At 41.4% G+C, this 19,736-nt stretch overlaps 1 protein-coding gene across 1 annotated transcript in view; it reads left to right on the top strand.

Annotated features, from left to right (window-relative positions):
• Positions 1 to 14,830, top strand: part of cacng2a (calcium channel, voltage-dependent, gamma subunit 2a) — a gene marked incomplete at both ends in the record, with an annotated part of 60,780 nt that extends 45,950 nt beyond the window's left edge. Inside the window, 2 exons of the mRNA XM_079176949.1 lie at positions 12,811 to 12,951; positions 14,295 to 14,830. Of these exons, the coding sequence (XP_079033075.1) occupies positions 12,811 to 12,951; positions 14,295 to 14,830 (677 nt within the window). The remainder of the gene's footprint in view (positions 1 to 12,810; positions 12,952 to 14,294) is intronic.
• Positions 14,831 to 19,736: the final 4,906 nt, after the last annotated feature.

Here is a 19,736-nt window from a genome sequence, read left to right as displayed (position 1 = left end):
GGGATCGTCAATGCGTGTCCAGTGGCGGAAGAAGTATTCAGATCCTTGAAGTAAAAGTACTAATACCACACTGTGAAAATACTCCACTACAAGTAAACGTCCTGGGTTCAAAACCTTAAGAAAAAGTATGTACCATCAAAATGTACTTAAAAGTACTCATAATGCATTAAAATGTTCCCGTCAGTGTGTTAATATTATATGTGATGTTTCTGGATTAGTATTAGTGCTGCATTAATGTTGTATGTTGCATTTTAACTCCTTCATGCCCTGTTGGCTGGTTTAATCCGCAGCAATGCAACAAGCACTGAGAACGTGAGTTGTTTTTCCTGATATTTCCCCTTTAACAGTCTCTCATGCTACACGTAGATTTGTGATGGGAAGGTTTGAGTCTTGTTCATCTTTTCTCTTTGATTTTTGTTTGTTTGAAGGCTTCCTGCAGCTTCCACAAATATAAAAAAACACAAGTTAGATAAATGAAGTGCGTACGCTCCAAAGTTTAGGTCTTTTAAGTATGAAATTCCCTCTTTGTGTTGGTTTCCCTCTGCAAGCAAACACTCTTTTTATGGCCTTTACGTTCCGTGATGCTTTTGATCATTTCTGATCGTGACACATAATTCAGTTCAGGATCTAATCTGCTTTGAATTCAGGCTGGAGAGGTTTTTAGTGGGAGGATTTTAATGTTTTTAAAAGGAACTCTGGACATGAAATAACCTTGAATGTTGTACGTTTTGAGTGGATTGGCTCAAATTCCATCTTCACCATGAAAACTTTCTCAAACAGCCACAAGCTTTTGCAGATAAACGACTATATGAAGACTGTTCTCTTATTGTCAGCTGGGACAGCAACAAACTAATCTGTTTTTCCTCTATTAATAATCATTTGGTCAGTAAGATGGTTCATATTGCTTGTTTTGTCTGTCCAACAGTCCAAAACATAAATATACTAAATGTTCCATCAGGACCTAAAAAAACGCAAATACTCAAATTTTAAGTTGATTTTTGGGCACTTTTGCTTAAAAAATAAGATTAATGGATTATTAAAAGCTGTGATTCATTTTCTGTCTATTCGACAGATTGTTTCAGGTCAATTTTAAACACTAAAAAACCTGGATGGTTCAAATCAGTCTTGTTTCAAAGACAATGTCCAATCGTATCACAAAACTGAGTTTAACATCTGATTATTGTAACTTCTGTTGTTTTCCTTCACTTGGAGGTAATTTTTATGAACATGTTAAATAAATTGGAAGTTATGAGAAGAGGAACGGGGAATAGTTGAAAGGAACTGCCAATAAAAATAAATCAAGACGACATAAATGAGTGTAAATACAACGAATGAGACACAAAATAACGTAATAATGAATTCCCAGAGGCGTCTTAAAAACGTCAAATCTGAACATCTCAGCTCTCACTCTTGTTCCTGTTTATGAATGCCAGCGAGGGAGACTTGCACTTATTTTCTAATCAATTCAAAGTCAAATTGCATTCTGCCTGCGAGCTGTGTTGTCAGGACACATAAGCTTTTAGCTGCAGGCTGAACGCTGCGTAAGCATCCTTGCAAATTTTGAATTCAGCCACCAAAGCTAATTTTCTTTGTTTATGCACATTGTTTCACACGTTTTAACGCAGCCTCCCTCGGAGATGTTTTGTGGGTGTTTGAAGGGAGGGGTGTTCAGGGGCAGATTGAGAAGGGTGAGAGTCGGGGGTTGAGGGACAACAAGCTTCTGGTCAGGACGAGGACGATGCAAGGGCTCAGTATTGAGGAAGAGGAGGAGGAGGAGGTGTGGAGGGGATTAATAAGCGTTTGTAGTATTAAATCAATGTGCCTGGGAGCTGAGGCACCTGATTAGCATGACCCTGTCCTGCACATCAGCACATTCTGGGCTGGGGGAGGCTGATTAAGAGCCAATGCTAATTTCCTCTCAACCCTGTCAATGAAAGAGAGAGGGAGAGAGAGAGAGAGAGAGAGAGAGAGAGAGAGAGAGAGAGAGAGAGAGAGAGAGAGAGAGAGAGAGAGAGAGAGAGGAGAGAGAGAGAGAGATGGGAGAGAGAGAGAGAGAGAGAGAGAGAGAGAGAGAGAGAGAGAGAGAGAGAGAGAGAGAGAGAGAGAGAGAGAGAGAGAGAGAGAAGGGTAGAGGGTGCAAAGAGATGCCTTTGTAAAGAGGAGAGAGTTCCTGTTTGTTCACATGTACACTACATGTGTGTGGTTTCGCTATTTGTAGACATGTACTTTTTGTATGTTTCATGGATGTGAGTAGAATATAAAAAGGTGATGCACAAGATAAAGTTCACCAAAAATGGGAAGTTTAGTGAACAACTGTAATATTAAAGGACTTCAATTCTAACTCAGATTTCATTTGTATTCAAGATTAATATTAAAAGCAGAGACTTTACTATAACTTTAGCGGATTGCGGTGGTGGAAATTAACTAAGTACATTACTCTAGTACTGCACAGGTGCAATTTTGGTGCACTTGTACTTTCCGTATATATTTTCATTTTATGTTACTTTATGCTTCTACTTTTATTTTGACAGCTTTAGTTGATTGTTACATTCTGATTATTAATGAAAATATAAATCTACTTGTAAATGATGATGTATTATTACTGGTTAAACTACCCAGCAGTAGATAAAGTTGCTGAAATTCGCCCCCCCCCTTACCAGCTGCAACATTAAAGTGATGAACACATTAATAAATCAATCATTCTAATCCAATAATACTTTTACATTTGGTACTTTATATTTTGATACAAACACTTTTGTACTTTTAGCAAGGTTTTGAATGCAGGACTTGTACTTCTACTCTGTAGTATTAAAAGATCTCAGTACTTCCACCACTGATGGATTAACTCTTTAGCTCCCTTGTGTGTGTGTGTGTGTGTGTGTGTGTGTGTGTGTGTGTGTGTGTGTGTGTGTGTGTGTGTGTGTGTGTGTGTGTAGGTGTGTGTGTGAGAGTGTGTGTGTGTGTGCAGTGTGAGTCTTGGCTGCAGTGCGTGAAACTCTTCATATTATTTACCGTTTGTTACTCGGGTTGCATGAGTGAAGCCACAGTGACACCGAGGAGGACTAGCTGCTGCAGAAACCCGGCCACGAGGCCTGCATGGGTGTTGAGTCTCATTACGTTGTTTGTCAGCCGGCGCTGAAGAGTGCCAGCGCTCGGACACCAGCCTGAGCTGCAGCCGTGCCAATCAATACAGCACACACAGTATCCACTCTCCCCCTGTGTCTCTGAGAGCTGGTTGGCACGCACGCTGGCAGGACGACAGGGCCGGGCGGAGCTAACGGCTATGAAAATGATCCAAAAGAAAAACTCAGCACTCAGCCGCAGATACCTCGTTATTATGAATGCCCTGACCCATGGGCAAACCTGACCCTAACTACCCCAAGCCAAGGCCTAACCTTAACCAACAGTCTCTTCCTCAACCAGCTACGCAGAGCGGGTCTTTCCAAGAAAAGCAGTAGGATTCATAATCACCTTTGTTTTGTCAGAGCTTTTGATTAATTAATTACTAAATAAGAGAATTTCAACAAATACAACAACAAAAAAGGTTTTCGAAAAAGATTACCGACCCTAGCTTTAAATGACAAAGTGAAAACAGATTTCTACGAAGTGATCTAAATGAATTGCAATATACAAAATACTTTCCCCTTTAATAGGACACAGCTAAACCATCACTGGTGCAGCCATTTAGATTTAGAGGTCACATACTTAGTACATTCAACGGGATTTTGTCCACAGAAATGAAGCTGGAACAAGAAGCTTTGGCAGTTTAACTGTATTCTGACTTTCATTCTTCTTTCTTACTTTCCAACTCCTCGCCTCTTTCTACATGTGTATATGAAGGATCAGGGAAACCAAATACTGACAATATTCAGTGTTATTGCTCAATAAAATCAAAGTAGATGAGATTTCCTCCATCTGGGGGAAAGTAAACGTGTGTGCCAATTCTCATTTTGGCAACTGACAGGAAACAACCAGTGACACTGGTGGTAAATAGAAAAGTGTCAATCATCACAAGGAAAACAGTATAAATAGAAACCAGTTGAGAGTTTGAGAAAAGATGTAATTTCGTTTTTTCCTTGCCTTCAAACATTCAGTCTCTTTTGAGTTGAGCTTTGGTGCAACTTCCTACTATTTAAACTATAAATGTACCCCAGTTGGATCTCAATCAGGAGACGAATGTAGATAACTACTTTACAAATTAAGAGTTTCACACTCAAAAATACAATTGCAGCCGATACGATTTTTTGGCTTTATTTGGCATCCGTTGTGATTGGAACATTTCATGGTTCCAGCTTCACAAATGTGACGATTTGCTGCTTTTATTTTTTCTTTATTTCATATCATTTTGAATAATATTGAGGTCTGGACTGTTTGTTGAACACAACAGACATTGTGAAGGAGTCACTTTGGGCTCCGGGTAACTGTGACGGCATTTCTCACTATTTTCAGACTTTTTACAAACGAAACAATCCATCAATCAATTAATGGAGAAAATAATGAGCAGATTAATCCATAATGAAAATAAGTTCAATATGAGCTCAACCTCAGCCAACTACAACTCAAATGTAATATATGATCATCTTTATTATATGATATGGAATAGTATCATTTCTATATTCATACAAATACAAAATGTTTCTGTATTGAGGACTTTTGCTTTTAATGCATTAGGTAGATTTTCCTGATTATACTTACTTATACTTTTACTTACACTATTTTCACGGTGTGGTATTACTACTTTTATTTAAAGGTCTAGTGTGTAGGATTTAATGCCATCTAGCGGTGAGGTTGCAGCCAAGTGACACGTGTATCAGTGAATTGCAGAGGCCGACACAAAAACGTGAACAGAGTTTTTTTCTGTTCTGAGCCACAGAAGTAAGATGAAGGCCGGCTCTGTGAAGAGAACCCACTCAGTATGTAGATACAAACGTCTTACTCTAAGCTCACGAAAACACAACTACTCTTATTTTCAAGTGATGAATGGTAATGAAAACATACTTAATAGTATCATGTTCCATTTCTGCCAATGGATCCTCCTAAATGCTACACACTGGACTTTAAATAAAGAAAGTACACTAAATAGACTTCCTCAAACCAACAGTGTAAGAACCCAAAGACAAACAACGCAGACACACTGATACAGTTCAGGGACGTATTGCAAACACAACTTACGGATTAATGAGGTAAGCAGAACGGCAAACAAATCCAAAAGGTGCAGGCGGGAATTCCAAAATCCCAAAAGATTCAAAACCAGCAAGTTTCAGGTCTCAGGGGCTAAAAAGCAAAGACCAGACGCAGCATTGAGGATCTGGATGGGATGAGTGGAAAAGAGTTGATGAGGAATGTTGAACAGGTGAGCGGGTGGGCGGGGAAGGTCAGGTGACTGGGACTGGAGAGAAAGGGTTACTGCAGGGCACGAGGGAGTGACAGGATGTGACAGTCTGGTGACTGAGACAGAAACGCCGTCTAGTGGACAGGTAGAGTAATGACAATGAAGGGAAATGTGGCTGGATGAGGTGGCAACCTCCGGTTCTGCCGAGTGAAGACAATGCTGAAGTGTATTGAAGCTGCATTCTCTCTAGTGACCACCAGGGGGCGACTCCTCTGGTTGTATAGAAGTCTATGAGAAAATGACTCTACTTCTCTCTTGATTTATTACCTCAGTAAACATTGTAAACATGAGTTTATGGTTCAAGTCTTCTTCAATACAGCATGATGTTCATTTAGTAAATGATGGTCCATTTAGAGTCAAACAGACCATAAAGCAGGTTATGCTTTAGGGCGGGGCTACTGTGATTGACAGGTCGCTTCTGTTCATTGATTGCCAAAACAACAACATAACAACAGCCATAATTCAAGATTGCGAAGGCAAAATTGACGAACTCGAGGAAACCAATGAGTGACGTTGGTTTGTGAACGTCCCTTCTTAGGAGGGACAGAGAGGCAGAATGGGACGTAAAGAGCAGGATTGTATTATAATATATAAAGTTCTATGTTTACTCTTGTTCAGCTTTGTTGTCACTGTTTTAAGCTGTATGTTATGTGTAGGTACATTGTGTATGTACATTTAGAGCAACCAACAAATTATTCCTAGTTTGTGCACTCCTGCCAATAAAGCTGATTGTGATACAAAACTGATAATGTTAGATCTAAACTCTGGAATAGTAGCTTCTAAGTTCTCATACAGCAGATGATCTCATCCTGAGCAGGTTCTTTTCAAGCTAAACCTGTTACTCTACAGAACAAGGTAGCTCGACAGGCCTTGCTGTGTCTAGTTAGTCGGGAAAGGGGTTTAGCAAAGGGGTCTACTTTCAAAAGGAACTACCAGAAATCCTGTTAAAATGCATTCTAATGTGTAATCAGCTGAGTGCAGAGCTGTTGTTCAGCCCCAGAAACACTCCTTAAATGGGTCTCACATGAATGTGGGTGTCGGGGGGGGGGGACAAACAGAAGATGCAGCGCTCTCTGTGATCGCGACCTCGACCCACATCAAAACGGCGACCGCGGTGCTAATCACAGGGCTCCCTTGAGCTTCCTTTCATGTGTGCCGAGGCGAGGGCTTCTGAAACACAAGATGCTGCGGAGGTCGCCGCTGTCGTTAGCTATCAGCACTGAGGTCACAGCTTTCATTTGGACCGGTTGTTGTTTTTGCAGCAGCCGGAGATTGACACCGTTTTACCACCCAGGAGCGTCGCTGAGGCTCTTTCCCAGGACTCGAGCAGTTGCGCCACTGATAAAGTTTTAATCTTTGAGCGCTAAATTGGCACAAAACTAGCTCCAACAACAGTAAAGGTCTACTTGTGCACTGACGCACCAGGAATAAACGAGGCGTATCATGATACATCAGTATTAGAAGAGACGCATCATGCTCATTTTCAGGCTCATACTTGTATTTTAGGTTTCTACTGGAACATATTTGCATGCTTTCATTTTCCAGTAACACATTATTTTCCTCATACTGTCTGTCTGAATCAACCTGCATTCACCATCTGTCTGAAATGTGCTTTTGAGCGCCTGTCTCTTTAAGCCCCTTGTGCAGGGCTGTGCAAAGTTAATTCTCAAGCTTGTAACTTTATGTAGTATTTGTATTGGTGCTTTCACTTCAATATATCATACATTTGTCCACCTTAGGGCAAAAGATATAGTTCGTCAAAAATGGGTAGAAATTTGGAATTTGACCTTGTGCTTTTTATTCTTTTATAATGATCAGGCAACAATAATAAGTGTAATTGTTAGTATTTATTAAGCCACAAAGTAAGATAAGCACAACGGTTTTGTGTCATTTATCACATGCATATAAAACATCTTTATTTTGTTCCAGGATAGTAGTAATGAAACCATCACTTACTACAAGACTGAAGTTTATTGAAGTTATAGCTTTGAATCGGTATTATCTCTCAATTATATCTCATTTATTTCAAGTCGTCATGAGCTGCTGAAACAAGTAAAATAAACCAAAAACTGTTTTGTGTGATCGTTAGTCAGATCACTAGGAAACCTTCAATATGTCAGAGGTGGCTGACATTATCAGCCAACAGAGTATGATGTTAAAGGTCAACATCAGCTCCATGTAACAACGAATCAATACATTTGTCTCACCCTGTGCAGCAGCACTGTTAAACACAGTATCGTGGACCTGTTCCTGCACTAACCCGTCCACAGCAGAAACGAGTCCCTGTCTGCCAGCCTCCCCCCCTCGGGGTGCTGCTGTGCTTAAACATCCCTCCAGGCAGGATCCAAAACTCTGACAGAGGCTCAGCCGATCCTTAAGAGAAGGAAAGTGAAGATGTGAAACCTCCAGAATGTGTTGAGGAAGGCCAGATTTTAGATAGGTGGCCTCTCAGAGAGAAGCAGCCTCACTGCCTCCAGGCATAGTTATTGTCCCGTCTTCCTCCAACAATTCCCATCGTCAGTACGGCAACAAGATGCTTGTAGCTGCTTGTGTTCGCTACTAGCAAACCGACACACTCAGTGTTATGCAGCGTTCATCCTGACCAGATGGCATTCTTTCTCATGGCCACCAGGGGGCGACTCCTCCGGTTGTAAAGAAGTCTATGAGAAAATGACTCTACTTCTCTCTTGATTTATTACCTCAGTAAACATTGTAAACATGAGTTTATGGTCTCAATCTCTAGTTTCAAGTCTTCTTCAATACAGCATGATGTTCATTTAGTAAATTATGGTCCATTTAGAGTCAAAAAAACATAAAGCAGGGTATAATTTAGGGCGGGGCTGCTGTGATTGACAAGTCTATCACAGAGTTGTCCGTGTTTTCGTCTTACAAATTTAACCCTTTCAGAGTGTGTTTTCACTTCATGAATTGTAACAGTTGGTCGCCTAAAAATTCAGCATTCGATTGTACTTAGCTCAACGCTCTTGGGTCGCTTTTGGTTGCAAAAAGAAACACCATTACAACGGCAAAAAAACAAGATGGCGACGGCCAAAATGTCTTAACTTGAGTCTTTCAAACCGTAGTCCACAAACCAATGGGTGACGTCACGTCTACGTCCACTTCTTATATACAGTCTATGGTCATGTCATGAAAAATCCAAACCAATTACCAGGGAAGGCACAGTGCATGCTGGGAGGTCACTGTGACAGTCACTACACTCTTTCCAAAGGGCTGCTAAAACGTGGAAGTTAATACAGAGAATGTGTGGGACTGGAGAAGCACTGCGGGGCAGATGATCCTCGAAGGCCATGCAAATGAGTTGGATCCTCTTTCCCTGGAAAGCTCCATCACTGCTTTCAAGATGCCTCAGACGCTCTCCAAACCTGAGGCACTTGTTCTGTAGAGACCAGCTGCCACACCGAGTCCTTATATCTTTGGATTTAATGTGGTTTGAAGGAGAGTTCAAATAACGTGGGCTTCATAAGGCAGTTGATGTCATGATAATTGATACTATTGTGTTAAATGAGACAGTAGTCAAGATTTTGTTCTTTCCACAGATTTATTCTTACTAATCTTAAACAGCATTATTTGGTTTAGCAGTTTGAGTTTTTATAAGTTTAACAGATCTAAAGGAACATTCTGGTATTTTTCAACCAGGATCTTATTTTTTTGTGACCTTTCTGATCAGTGGATCATAAATACTTTTAAATAACCTCAGCAAAATAACATTGTTTGAGTATTTTTGGACATGACAATAGGGAGATGACATGAAATTGAAAGGTGCAACAATGGTCCTCAGCCAGACTCAAACCCGGGAATGTTTCAGTTCATGATCAAAGGCTGCAGGGTTTCTCCAACAAAACAATGTTCACCGAGGCAAGCAGCACAAGTCAAACACATTTAGTTTACATACATTACAGGTCAGAGGTCAGGCCCGGAGCCTCTCCGAGGTTTCTTAAACTTTGTGTCACCTTGAGATCCGGCGCTATTAAACAGCCCCCCCGTCACTAATCAATACATTTGGTCTGGCCCTCTATCCTTCTTTTGTCTCTGCAAATGAAGCTGATGGATTGAAAAGAGCTGCGGTGCCCTCTCTTAGGTAATGTGCTGTGAACGGCCCTGTCGATATCTTCAGGGTTAACGGGATGAAGGCTCAGACGGGGGAGGGGATTGAGGAAGAGTGATGCATCTGGAGCGGGACACAGGAGCAGGGTCAACTCTCAGGACAACTTAATATTTAATCAAATAACCTCACCGGTAACCCTAAACCCCACAATCCCCCCTGGTCGAGACAAGTGGGAGAGAGGGGGAGGGGTGGAAATAGAGAAAGATGACACTGTATCTTTCAAACTGTCTTTGTGCTTTGACTGAGTGAGAATGAAGTGAGACACGGAAAGAGAGAGAGAAAGGAAAGACCTGCTGGACGACGATGTCGGGATGAGTCCGTGCAGCAGGCAGAAAGATGGAGGACGGTGAATTACGGCGTTAAAGTCTTCTTCATCACATAGATTGGAGCTCAGTCCTCAGGGCTGTTTAAAGGTTAAAGTCAAGGTAAAAGAAAGTGACGAGCACATCATGATGTTGAACGACGCCTTGATGATGAACACAGGTGGGACAGGGAGCAGAGACGTTATTATTAAGGTGTCGGGTCAAAAACACATTCACATTCATAGTCGCTAGTGATGCATCACGCTCTCCAGCCTGTTACCATCCAACACATAGAGGCAATCTTCTGTTTTAATTGAGACGAGTTTAAAGATTTTATACACAAAAAACATACAAATGTGAGGACTGCGTCATTTTATATATTAATAATAGCTACAATATGTATCAACTGCAATCACATTACAGGTCATTTAAATAGGTAACATTACATATAGCGTGCTATTAATTGATATTTAATCAAATAATAAAAACATGAATTTATAATAGAAACTCTTTTTTATAAAAAAGCAACAAAAAACAATAAAAAAACACATTATTCAAAAATGTAATAATGAAAACTTAAATAAAAAATTCTAAATCAAATTAAAAGGGAAATAAAAAGCATTGACGTAGCACTTTTTTTGGATGTTGAGTTCATGACGGATCATCCTTTAGACAAGCTTCTTTAAACATGAACACACACAACAGAGCTTTTACTTTGAACGCGTGAGCCACAAACACAAGGGGCTTCCTGTTGTTGACAGATTAATAAATTCCTTTGTATTGTATCTCTCTTCCATACGCGAGTGTCCCCTATAGCTTTGCTTGTTAAACCACACATTACAAAAGTGTTGGACAGAATAATCATCAAATAGATTATTTATAAATAAATAGTGTTTGGGATGAAAATGTAATATTTGCTGAGTATAAGGTCATTAGAATCGAATCAATTTATCCGTTTGGGTTCATTTTCACCAAATGTCAAGGCGACTTGCCCAATATTATAAAATGAAACATCTTGTGTAGAATTATTGAATGTGCTTGATACATTTCATACCAATTAGATTTTGACAAGTGAAAGGTTTTAACATGATGGTGGCACAAGCAGAAAGGTCACTAGGTCACCAAAATCAATAGTATTCTGACCTCAGAGGTGAATAGGCGTCAGATATTCAGATTGATCCCTCCGTCCTGGAGACCATTTCACATCGTGCCCAAAAACAAACAAAGCATCTCTGAAAAGATGCAATTTTCACACACCTGAACCTGAATAAACAGTGTGTGAGACTTGTGAACATGTGCCTTCTAGTGTGAGGAGGAACTCTGAAGATTTCATGACTATTTTTCTTTCCCTGCTGCCTTAACCCTATAAATGCCTCTGGGACATCGACACTTTCACCAAACAACACATGATGAAGAAGTCAAATAAGAAGCCGTTTGTGGTCCGAGTGTGATGTGGGAACTTGAGAAAGAACTTTCCAGTCAACTGGGAGAGTATTTTATTTATTTCTTACAAGTCTGGAGCAGATGTTTCAACTGATGTCTTGGCTTCTTATTTTCACCAACTGTAAATCTCACTCTCTTCGTTTAATTTTCACATTTCACATTTCACATGACCACATGGCTGCAGCAGGCTGTATTTAAAGGGGATATTATAGAAAACAAAAATAGTTTGTTGATGTGATGAATGATAAATGCACTCTTGTACTGCTTTTCTGCCTTAACAGACTTTACCTCTCATTCACACGTAACACACACACACACACGCACGCACACACAAACTCACTCATACTCCATGCAACACCAAAGCTCTGGCAGCTTTTGTGAAGTAATTTTGTCATTATATGTCTGGATGCAGCACACGGAGCCTCATCCGGTCTCACTGTTGAGAGATGATCCGGCCAGCCGTGGCCACCGCTTTGGCGCTCTCCTCCCCTGCAGCCGCTGCCCGCCTGTGGGCTAACGGTGGCTTTCCCACCGAGCCGGGGCCGGGCGCCACGAAGCATTAGAGTGTAGTGAGGGTAGAGGATAAGTGACTCCCAGTTAGAGAGAGAAGGGTGGAGGAGGGAGCGATGAATGGCAGCAGGTAGGCAGGCAGATGGGCCGCCAGGAGCCCCGGCGTGTCCCTGTGGAGGTGCAGGCAGCCGAGTTCAGCACACAGCCACCCAGAAACGGCGTCAGCACTTTGGGGAGAAGCTGCGAAAGTGCTGAGGCGGCAACCACGTGGGGAGATGAGGTGAAGTGGTGAAAATTTAACCAGCCTGATGAAAGTTTAAGTGTGCATGTTAAACAGGAGAGAGGGGGGGGGGGGAGGGAGGTATGGCTGGAGGTGATAGAAGATTCAAACAACAACTGTCTGCTTCTCAAACTCCACCATGACTCTTAATTTCACCTGACACCTGAGGGCGCAGCTCTTCTTTGACCCCGACCTCAAAAGGACCATCATATCCCTCTTTTTGCTTCTTGATAATTAGCTGCAAGGACGCTGCTGAAGCTTCAAGGGCGACGGGCTGCATCCCTCTGCACTGCGGGCCCGGCTGATGTGCATGCCAGAGCCCCGTAGCACTTCTGTCGACTGCACGTTCACATGATGCTACGCCAAGCAGCCAGTTAGCTCCGTGGTCTGCGGAGAAGTGTGCAGAGAGAAGACAGAGGGGAGCGGGTGCAGCGGTGTGATTACATAAGGTTGGGTAACAGGCTCACTGTGGGGATACACACTCACTAGACAGTGTTGATGGAGTCTTTCACAGGCCTGATGGGGTGTTGATTAGGATGTGCTCACACACAAGGAGCAGATGCTGAAATGGATTCTAATGTGCGTTTTCTCTCTTTGTTTCTTTACACTCATCACTTCTTTCATCCCTGCGCTCGCCGCTGCCATTTCCCCTTCTGTCTCTGTTTCCCCCCGTTGGCTGTTCTCCACCAAACGCCCAAAAATTACATCCCATTCTCTCCCTTCTCCCTTTTTTTTCTGTCCTCCGTTGATTTTCCAGGTGCGGTGAGAGCCTCCAGCATCTTCCCCATCCTCAGCGTCATCCTGCTCTTCATGGGAGGCCTGTGTATAGCTGCCAGTGAGTTCTACAAGTCACGCCACAACATCATCCTCAGCGCAGGGATCTTCTTCGTGTCTGCAGGTGAGTCGACAGCATAACACGCGAGGCATCGGTTCAGTGTGCAGGCACCTCTCTCTGCAATGTGTCTTTGAATTAAACCAGTTTTCAGTGAACAATGACACAGTCACTAACCTTGAGGGGTGGAATGTAACTAACTACATTTATTTAAGAGGTAGGCCTACCTGTACTTTACTTGAGTATTTCCATTTCATGCTGCTTTATACTTCTACTCCACTACATCTCAGAGGGAAATATTGTACTTTTTATATCCACCTCATTTATCTGACAGCTTTAGTTACTTTATTTAGATTATTCATACAAAATGTAATAAATGATGATGTATTATTATATATTTAGCTACCCGGCTGTGTATAAAGTAAAATAAGCTTCACATTTACCAGCTGCAACATTACAGTGAACACACAAATCAATAATTGTAATCCAGTGATGTAATATTATTCCAAAATGGGTCATTCTAAATGATTAGTACTTTAAAGCATTTAGGAGGATCTATTGATCCAGAAATGGAATATAATATGAACTATGTTTTCTTTAGTGTATGATAACCTGAAAATTAGAAGTGTTTTCGTTACTTTAGAGCCGTTTATATCTACATACGCCTACGTCTACAGCACCACTTAAACGCACTAATTAACATGTTATATATTGTTTGAGCCAAACAAAAAACAAAGGTGAGAGGTGTTGGTAGGCCAGGTTAGCTAGTCCCAGTCTTTGTGCTAAGCTAAGCTAACTGGCTGTAACTTCATATTTGCGGACATGAAAGTTCAATTAATCCTCTCATATAACTCAGTTAAACTTAATTAGCGTTTTTTCCCAGAACTTTTCCTTTAAGTTGTTATCACTCTTTTGTAATTACTATTATACGACAAAAACACAACATAAGCACCGGTCGTCTCTCGTACTGCAGCTACCAGTCACTTCTTCTCTTCTTCTGTCTCTTGTCCTCTTTTCTTTTCTCTTGATCCTGTTGCTGGGCTAAAAGCCCTCCATTGGGACTCATCTCTAAAAATAAGGTGTCCCTGACACACTTTCCTTACAATCCATCGCAGATACCATGTCAAACATTTCTCCCCGTGTGACTTAACTAACTAACAAGTCAAAGTAGATAAAAGTGTGGCTGTATGATGGGATGTGGTTTATGTTGCGAGGGAAAAGTCTCAGATCGGGGATGTTTGATGGAGAGTTGGACAGGATTAGTGTACAGGGCATGAATCAGAACATGTTTGGTAAGTTGTGTAAAGTAAGTTAAGCGTACATGAGCTCATCCTGACTGATACTTTGTGTCTTGTTTCCCCCACGAACCCATTACCCATAACCCACCCCTCTCCATCCTGACCCTTCAGGCCTGAGCAACATCATCGGGATCATCGTGTACATATCAGCCAACTCGGGGGACCCTTCAAAAAGCGAATCGAAGAAGAACAGCTACTCTTACGGCTGGTCCTTCTACTTCGGGGCCCTGTCCTTCATCATGGCTGAGATGGTGGGCGTCCTGGCCGTGCACATGTTCATCGACCGCCATCGACAGCTCCGAATAGGGGCGAGCGCAGCCGACTACCTCCAAGGCTCCGCCATAACGCGAATCCCCAGCTACCGCTACCGCTACAGGCGTCGCTCGCGCTCCTCCTCCCGCTCCACGGACCCGTCACACTCCCGCGACACCTCGCCGGTGGGCCTCAAGGGCTTCAGCGCGCTGCCGTCCACGGAGATCTCCATGTACACGCTGCCCCGGGACACCCTCAAGTCCTCCGGCACGCCCACAGCCACCTACAACTCGGAGAGGGACCACAACTTCCTGCAAGTCCACAACTGCATCCAGAAGGACCTGAAAGACTCGAGCCAGACCAACACAGCCAACCGCCGCACCACGCCGGTATGAGGGAGTCGACACAGGCCAGGGCAGCCCGGCGGAGAGACCAGGAGACACGGGAACCCCTGTGGGTGCAGACAGCCCCGGGAGAAGACGGATTTCCATGTTTATAGACATTTGTTCTTTTTGTTCAGCTGCATGACATTTCCATTGCCATTGTTGAGAGAGTTTCAACAAGTCTGCTGTGTTCCTGGATTGAATGGCAGAACAGTGAGAATGGGTCAGGGTGTCCTGAGAGAGTGACATCCGTCATCTTTTTGCGCAGGGTCTGTTTATGAGGTTTTGGGCACTTAAAGAGAGGGTGGGAGGAGAGAGGGTGGGCATTTATGAGATAAAGATTTCATGATTTCATAGCCCTTTGGTTTGACAGTTTTGCCCCACAGGTTTGGTCAGAGCAACAGGTGAAGCTCAGATATACACCTCTTTTATTTATTGACTCCTTTGTTCATTTTTTGCATTAAAACTGTGAATTGTTACAGTTTGGGATTCAGTAAGAATTAGCCCAATCTGTAATCTCTAACAAAGGTACTATATATATATATATATAAATGTATTACTTTTATAAATACATTATTACGTTAATAATCAAGAGTTACAGACTTTACCGAAGCAAAAAAGAAAAAAAAAACAAGTTAACTAAACCAAGTGCTGTTGGTGAGATGAGAAAAGACTCTTTCAGTTTCTGCTGGTGTGAAGGTTGAGAACAAGAGACGGTGCTTTAGGTAGCAGCAGTACACAGCGGCTGATGCCACCCGAGGCAGCCAACAGTAGAATAATATCTATTCTTTTAATAGAACCTTCTCGTCTTTTTCTCAGTCCCTGTTCGCTTTCTTTTTGGGGGGAGGGGGGGGGGTCGTAACGGGAGAGTTGAACCCCTCAACAGAAAGAGCCAACCAAAGGGGTCAAAGTTCACAAAGATTCCGAACACGACTTCCACAAAACAAAAAGGAAGGAGCAGAGGGGAAGGAAAAGAAGAGGACGCCAAACACAAAAATAAAAACAACTTAAATATGAAATAGTACAAGACAAGCTAGGTGACTCACAATTTCAGAAATTAAATGCATGCTATAAAATTACAGCAAATCTGCTCTTGAGAAACTTAAGTTTTAAAGGTTAATAATTATAACGGGAAAAAAAGCAAAGACGCTAAAGTTTAAAGTATTAATGTTTTCATGTGTATTTTTCTTATGTTTTCTTTTTTATTTATTTAGTTAATTTATGTTATTGCTTTTGTGAGACAAACCAAACAAACTACATTGAACAAAACTGCTTTTTTAAATGGTTTGGTTGATTTATTTATAAATATATAAATATATGTATGTATGTATTTTATTTTTAAAACTCACACAGCCTTAGTCATTTATTTGTTTCTTTTGATTTTTAATGTGTTGTTCAAATTGAAAATGAAATCTTTAAAGGTGCCAAAACCGAATGATCCTATACTTGGATGCATCAAGTCCTGATGAATAAAATACGAACCCTAGGGGGAACAAATCACCATGTTTCACTGCGTGTCTCTAACCACACTTTACCTCACAACACCCGCTTGTTTTCAGCTCTTAACACTTGTCTGTCTGTCACATCATCAAATTTCCAACACTGTTTCCTTTTTTACAGACAGCAAAAAACAACTAAATGTGACTTAAAAGACTTCACGGTAAGCAACATGATTGTCTTCTCGCCCTTTAAAATGAAGCAATGTCGACTCATGACCTCAGAATGGACATTAACACATTTTAGTCTCTGATTGTTTTATTTGAAGGATTTAAGAGGAAATGATGAGTGAACAATAAACAAGCAAATCTCAGACTCAGTGGAAACAAACTACATTTTGACAAAATATGAGCTCAATGTCCACTTACCTGCTTTCTTAAAGAGCTTTCATCTGTTTTTGTTTTGTCCTTTAACTGTTTTGTCCTTCAACAGTTTCGTTACCAAAGTTTCACACTTAGATCATGTGATGATAACTCCACAGACAACTAACTCCACTTGCTGATGAAGACCATGAGATTGGGAAAAAGCAAGTAAGTTGCCGTTTAGTTAAGAGTGTAAACTACTTTTCTCCGAGGTCAGGCATGAACTTTGACCCTCAAGACATAATTTGATTGTGTGTAATGAAGAAAATCATTCTTGTCCCTTTAATCATCTTGTGGCCCCATCAAGAACACATGGGATGTGTGTGGAGTTCCCATCGTCACAATGTGGGGACTCTCCTCCATCTGGGGACAAATAATGAAGTCCCCACAAGGTTAACCAGTTTATTTATGGTTAAGACTTAGTGATAGAATTAAGGCTTAGCTAAGGTTAAAGGAAGGGTTAGAAATAAGTGTGTCAATGCTGTGTGCTGCCAAGTACAGTAGTAGTGTATGTGCGTGGGTGTGTGTATGTTCTTGCACTTCTGTCTATGTGAGGACCAGTTTAAGTTTCAGACTTGCTAAATAGGGACATTTTAAATGGTTCTCACTTCTTTGAACGACTGAACTTGGTTTTAAGATTATAGTTAGAATTAAGATATAGGGGAGGTGTTGGGGTTAGGCATGTAGTTGTGATGCTTAAAGCGCCAGTACTGATGAATTATGTAACTGTGTGCATGTGTTAAAGTAAGTAGGGGGGTCATGCGGTGCCAAATTAGTTAGAGGTTTGTGTCAACATTTTGTGCGTCACCTCACGTGTATTCTATTTGAGACCAAATGCTTCATAATGTGTCATGATTATCGTTATAAAGCATAATGAATACGTATAAGTGCTTATAACTATAATTATAGAATGCTATAAACAGAATATAACACACTATAAGTATGTTTATCATGCACTATACAGAGAAAAGTAATAGAAAGTGTAATGTGTGTGTGCTCTTGTTTTTCTATGTTACTGAGAACCGATTTGAAAGAAAGACATGGAATGAAGAAATGCTATAAGAAACAGCTCCAGGCTCGTAAATGGCCAATTGTTCCAGACACTGAATACACAAAATATTGGCTTTTGGCAACTTCACTCTAAAATATATTGGCATCAGCCTTCATACAGCCATAAAAATAAAAGCTGAGTTGTCAAACATAAAACCCTGTGTGCTCTGCTAAAACCACAGCCTCTGCCTGCTGTTGTAAAATGGAGATAACACGCTGTAATCGACCGCTGGGAGACTCCAAAAATATCAGTACGGACTCTCAAACTGCTCGACAAAACCCCCTAATGTTGACATGTGTGTTTGTAATTAATAGATTAATAGAGTCAGAAAACACCATGACCTCCACTTTCTGCTAATTATACAAGCATAGCACAGAGTTTCAGGTACAAACACTCCTAGAAATAAAGGTGCTAACTAGAACCAAATAGGGTTCTTCGGCTTGTCGCCATAGGGAAACAACTTTTGGGTTACTACTAAAGGATATAAAACATCCACCTATTCTACCTAGAACCCACCATAAAAGGTTGTACCGTTCTGGGAAGGGTTCGATGAGAGGTTCTACGTAGAACTCTTCTAGGGTGTAATAGGTCCACCCAGAACCCTACCTTTTATGCAGAACCTTTACACCTTCTATGGGTGCTAATAAGACAAATTACAATTTTGAATACAAATAATTTGTTTCAGAGCCACTCACCTAAATGTTTCATCTATAACTCACCCAGGGGATTCTACCCTCTCTTTCTTCCAAAAGGGGTTCTTTGGATGAAACGGGTTCTTAATAGAACCATTAGTGTCACGAAGAACTCTTCAGAAGCAAATGGTTCTGGGTAGAGCGTCAGCTTTTCAGGAGGAACCTGTTTGAAACCCTTCTTTCTGAGACTCATGAGCTTGCTTTGAAATACAAAGCAGCTCAAACTGACAATTTATCAAAACGTTCTTTCTGTAGAAACTACTCGTTTTGACTCCTGCACAGATACAGCTCTGTCGTACACCAGTGAGCATATTTTCTTTCTCTCTCTTCGAGGTAAGAAGCCTCGGCGAAGACGGCATGTAAGACACAGACAGTCGTGGCATGTCTCTCAGACATTCCTGAGAAAGAAACACAGGTTTGCAATAACACCACCAGGTTTATTCTACTGCCCGGTTTCCCTGTAAAGAGAACACCAGACACCTTTCTACACCACCGCCCTAAAAGCATTGCTTTCAGGGCCTGACGTACTGCTGTGAGTGTGTTTGTGTGTGAGGAAGTGCTCACATGTGCAGATATACAAAGCAAATCTATTTGTGAGACAAAAGGGGTTCATTCTTCAGGACTGTGGTGTGTTTTATGTATGTGTTGAGTGCGGAGAGAGAGAGGTCGTTCCCAGAAAAAGACTAAATAAGTAAAATAAAAGGACTCACAACATGAATGCAGCTCTGTTTGATAGTAGTGCTTCCCTCTAAGTTTAGCGGCCAGCAGATTCATCAAATAAGGAAAAAGTTTATATTAGAAGAAGTGCTGAGATCCTGATTTGCCATTATCTGAGTTCACAGACACAATATGTCAACGTAGCAGTCTAAATGAATAAGGCTTTTTTAAATGTATGGCCATCTTTATTCAGAATTCATAAGCAGAAGTCATTTTACAAGCCCGGATTACATTGAAGAGAAAATGTTTAAGTGTTTGTGTGTGTGTGTGTGTGTGTGTGTGTGTGTGTGTGTGTGTGTGTGTGTGTGTGTGTGTGTGTGTGTGTGTGTGTGTGTGTGTGTGTGTGTGTAAGGAGGCTTAGAGATACTGGTTTTCTCATAAAGCAGCACCTGGCCCCTGTGCAGGTGTCTGAATCTCACATTTTTAATATGCTTTATGAACAAGTCAGTTTTTCTCTCTGTCTCTTCTGGCCTCTTCTTAGGCGCATCCTCTCCCTTTTGTCTCTCTGTATTCTCTCTCATAACTTCTTCCACTTGTCACATATTTCTTTGTGAGTTGGATCAACTAGACAGCAGGTAAATGTCTGTGAAACAAGACAT

Source organism: Pholis gunnellus (assembly GCF_910591455.1).
Source record: "Pholis gunnellus genome assembly, chromosome: 17".
NCBI lineage: Eukaryota > Metazoa > Chordata > Actinopteri > Perciformes > Pholidae > Pholis > Pholis gunnellus.
Note: the sequence above shows the minus strand (reverse complement) of the source record. Positions and strands in the feature narration are given on the sequence as shown.